The sequence below is a fragment of the Malania oleifera genome, chromosome 5 (assembly GCF_029873635.1).
Source record: "Malania oleifera isolate guangnan ecotype guangnan chromosome 5, ASM2987363v1, whole genome shotgun sequence".
Lineage (NCBI taxonomy): Eukaryota > Viridiplantae > Streptophyta > Magnoliopsida > Santalales > Ximeniaceae > Malania > Malania oleifera.
The window spans coordinates 5860587-5865215 of record NC_080421.1 but is presented as its reverse complement, the minus strand read 5'-3'; the positions used below and the strand labels follow the sequence as shown (position 1 = coordinate 5865215).

General features: G+C 38.8%; 1 protein-coding gene across 1 annotated transcript; it reads left to right on the top strand.

Annotated features, from left to right (window-relative positions):
- Positions 1-1297: 1297 nt before the first annotated feature.
- Positions 1298-3158, top strand: LOC131155168 (proline-rich protein 4). Its single transcript, XM_058108117.1, has 2 exons — positions 1298-1626; positions 1939-3158. The coding sequence occupies exons 1-2, from the start codon at positions 1461-1463 to the stop codon at positions 2853-2855; spliced, it is 1083 nt and encodes a 360-aa protein (XP_057964100.1). The 5' UTR covers positions 1298-1460; the 3' UTR covers positions 2856-3158.
- The last annotated feature ends 1471 nt before the right edge of the window (positions 3159-4629 follow it).

The window sequence follows — 4629 nt, the reverse complement described above, 5'->3', positions numbered from 1 at the left end:
TGGGGGGCATCTGTGAGTGGTTGGAGGGGCCTCAATTCTCATACCGAAATCATCGGATACGAATTAGGCTGCCTGGTGATGTTCATTCCATTGAAAAAAGGAAATGTACTATGCAAATTTTCCGGGACAGAAGTCAATGAATTTCTGGAAAGAAATGGATTTAGTTCCACAATAGGCTTGTTTTTCCTTCATGGGTGTGCGGCAAATGTTTGTCTTGAAAGGATATTAGCATAATATACCATAGAGGAGTGCTTTTTGCTAGTTCGCCCTTTCCCATAAATTTAAAACAGGATTGCACTATGAATGTGCAAGGCTTAAAGCCCCATCTAAAAGAATGAATGAGAAGGTCTCATGCTGTAAAATAACAACAATAATGTCGATGTTTGCCTGGAATCTGGAAAAAAAAAAAAAAAAAGATGGGTGAAATGGGCCAAGAATGAATTAATCAGGGTTTGGACCAATTCAAATGTATTATTGTTGTTGAGGCATGTTGTGGATCTAGATCATTCAGCCTCAAGCAATTACTTTTCTGAGTAATGGATTCTACGCAGCAAAATATTGAAATGAGTTCTGTCTGAAACTTTGGATTTTTCACCAAAATAACCTCTACCTTGGTTGGCTAATTTGTCCCAAAACCTTGGGAATAAGAAGTCTTGGATCGGAAAATGGAATAGATGGCAAGCATTATAATGCTTTGAAGTTTAAACTGCCAGCGTCCTGGGCTGGTTTGGGCATGAGAAAAAAATGCATGTGTGTCAACCTGGAGGTTGGAGATGGTCCAAAACCCAAAAAGAATTTGTAATAACTAATTAAATCAGGACACCCTATGATCCAATTATTATACTTTCTCATAATTCATGGTTGGCAGATGGGCAGGCGACTTGTGGCTGAGGGTAAATTTCCTCCTACTGGTTCATGAATGATCAATGAACATGCCTAGGGACTTTGAAAAAAGTGGTGTTCATACATGCAGTTGATTCCCGTGAAGTTGATATATCCATATCACTGTAAATGCCTTCTATATATCCCTTAATTGACCTTTCAGTCTTGCCAATTGTATCAACAATATCAACACTGAAAGGTTTTGAGCCCCATTTCACTAAAAATCTTGGGAATTCTAGTAATGTACCCTTCGCTAAGTATTTATGAGGGCTGGCAAGTAGGTTAACAGATGGAGAGGCCACAAGAGCATGCAGCTGTATGTATAGTTGAGAGGTCATTCAATGAGGACATCGGACTTCTATCAACAAAGCCGGTGACATTGTTATCATTTTTAATCTAATCAAAATACAATGTCATTTCAATGGTCCCAAACCTCATGTGAGACCCTTAAGTGTGGTGTCGATGAGCCCCGAACCACTTCCTTAAAACCCAGTTATATAATAAGGTCCAGGCAGCTGATCATCTCACTCAAGTCCTGAATCAGAGTAAAGAAGCGTACAGTCTCATTCTGATTCCCAATGCGGATACTTTCCGCTCACCGTGCTGCACTTCTGTGCTTCTGGGTTTCATTAATATTTGCTTCAAGCTACTGTTACGCAGAGGAAAAGGCAGCTGAGGTAGTTGGCATCGGAGAATGTGCAGATTGTGCAGAGAATAAAATTAAGACTAGCCAGGCCTTTTCAGGTAGGATACATTCTCTTACTACACATGATTTGGTCTGTTACTACGATCCTAGTATATTGCCATTTAAGTGTTCCAGTTTTACTTTGGTGATGCAATGCATTATTACCAAAAAGGCTTGCACTTGACATATATCTCTTGTAGATTGATCCTTCAAAGCAAAAGCCCGACACGGTTAATCAGCAAGACATTAGGGGAAAAAGAAAATGAACCCAGAAAAATTTGTCCACCTTGCAGAGTTGCAGTTGATCCACAGTTTTGTCTAACCAATGGTCCCTGAAAAATAACCATGGTCTTATGCATTTCTTTGTGCAGGGCTTCATGTAACGATTGATTGCAAGACTGCAAATGGAGAGTACGAAACAAGAGGTGTAGGAGGGCTTGATGGAGAAGGGAAATTCAAAGTATCTCTCCCTCATGAGATTCTGGAAGATGGAAAATTGAAGGAAGAATGCTATGCACAGCTTCACAGTGCATCAGCGACACCGTGCCCTGCCCACAATGGGCTAGAGTCCTCCAAGATAATCTTCAAGACTCAAACCAATGGAAAACTCACCTTTGCCCCTACTGGAAAGCTAAAATTTTCACCAGTGACATGCACATCAGCCTTCCTGTGGCCTCACTACAAGTACCCACCACTGTCCAAATTTCCACCTTTTAAGTTGCCTCCCAAAGTTCACCCACTGCACAAGCCCTTGCCCAAGTTCCCCCTTCCTGATGGCCATTCATTCTCTTTCCCTCCAAAGTACTTCCCCCCAAAATTCAAGAAACCTCTTCCACCACCAGTGCCAATATACAAACCAAAACCACCTGTTCCAATTTACAAACCAAAACCACCTGTTCCAATTTACAAACCAATACCACCTGTTCCAATTTACAAACCAAAACCACCTGTTCCAATTTACAAACCAATACCACCTGTTCCAATTTACAAACCAAAACCACCTGTTCCAATCTACAAACCAAAACCACCATTCTTCAAACATCCAATCCCAAAGATCCTCCCACAACCATTGCCTTTTCATAAAAAGCCATTCCCGCCTTCAATTCCAATTTACAAATCAAAACCACCATTTCATAAAACTCTTCCTCCATTCCCAAAGATCCCTCCAATTCACAAAAAACCATTCCCACCCATTACCAAAGATCTTCCCAAGCTTCCTCCAAAGACCTTCCACCACCCCAAGCTTGGATACTTCCCCCCACTGCCCCCATATTCTCTGCATCCTTAGGTTGCCATCCTTATTCTCACTGTCCTTTAAATGAATGTTGTAGTGAAAGCATTATTTGAAATTTTATTATGGTAATAAATCCTTCGTTGAAGTATAAATAGAAAGCGATATCAAAAGCATGAAAGAGTGGGGCAGGCAGAAAGCAAATCAACGTTAAGTGCTTCTATTTATGAAATGAAGGTGGATTTGTGTGGATTTTCTCCTTATATTTTCAATTTGGAACGTTGTAAATTTACAAAGAGATGTCTAATAAATAAATATCAGATGTCTAATATATAAATATCAGTTCTATCTTTTTATGCATCTGCTGAGCTTTTCTGCCTTCTGACTCTATTGGTGCATAATATTTTCCATGGCACGAAGTTCAGATGGTAACTTGGGATGAATTTGGGAGTACAAGATCTAATGGAATATTTGGTAACAGGAAAATTATTTTTGTCAAGGACGAAATGAATCCAATTCCCAAGGCACACAAAGCTTTTGATGAGGTGCTATTGAAGTGCCAAAAGAATTTCTCAATTGTAACAGTCCCAACATGCAAAACAAATCATTATTGAAATTGTTTTTCATTCCTTAAAAACTGTTCTTGATTCAATGATTTTCCACTTGAACTTTGGCCTATTTGGAGTTTGCACACCAACCCATATCGCTTACTGCACAAATATTTTGGGGGATAATGGATGTTCAATGAGACAGGTTCGGTCCACAATTGTGTTTTTTTCTAGCAAGACAAAAATATTTTTTTTGCGAAGACTTCCCTTATTCTCAGTGATGTTCTATGAGGGTCGTGGATATTTTTTCTCATTCGTGTTGTTACTCAATTGAGAGCGAGTAAAATGGGATTGTTGCATATTTTTGGTTGCGTTTGTTTTGGTAGCTAAACCATTTAGATAATGTTCATTTAGTGCCAAATTTGGTGCATCTAAAGTACATAATAGGACCAAATAATGGGAGGTCCCTATGTAATAGGTTTGGTACAGAACTGGTCAAAACATTCATAATAGCATGATTAATAGCCTTTTTATGGCATAGTTAGCCAATCCCATCTTATTTGCACCAACAATTATCATATGGTAATTTGGGTTAAGCACAACTCAATTTGAGGTCATTTTTTCTCAAGTGTAGAAATTGGCGCCCTAACTTGTTTGTAGCCATTTACAAGGAAAATGTTGAAGGACGCATATTAGCAACTCATCACAGCTCAGCACTCTCAATGCACGTGAGACAATCAATGAAGCCACCAATCTGGCCCAAAATTGTGGAGAGACGTTGAGGGATACTGGAACTCTCACGTCAATAAATTCAAACCACAATGATGATTCAGCAACTCTTACAAATCAGGATAATTCACATCAACAAGGCAATAAATTTAAACTCTCACCAAAGAAGAAAGATTCAAATTAGTATGAAGATCGCTCCAATGGTAATAAAATCAAACCAAAGAAAGAAGATTCCAATCAGCACACATATATGTCAGTCCTAATACCCGATGGAAACCGTCGACGATTTTGACTCAGTTGAGGATTATTCCGTCAACGGTTATGTTGTGTAAAATCCCCCAAATATGCACAGCGGAATATATATATTTGTGTAAAAAATCAAACACACAATGTATCAATCTAAATGATGAATACAGAACAATTCCACAACCACAACAAGTAAATGAAAGCAATAGTAATAATAATGACACCAAAATTACATGGTTTGATAATGCCTACATCCACGGGAGTAAACGGTAAGGATTCACTATCTTCTTGTCCAAATTATAAGAATA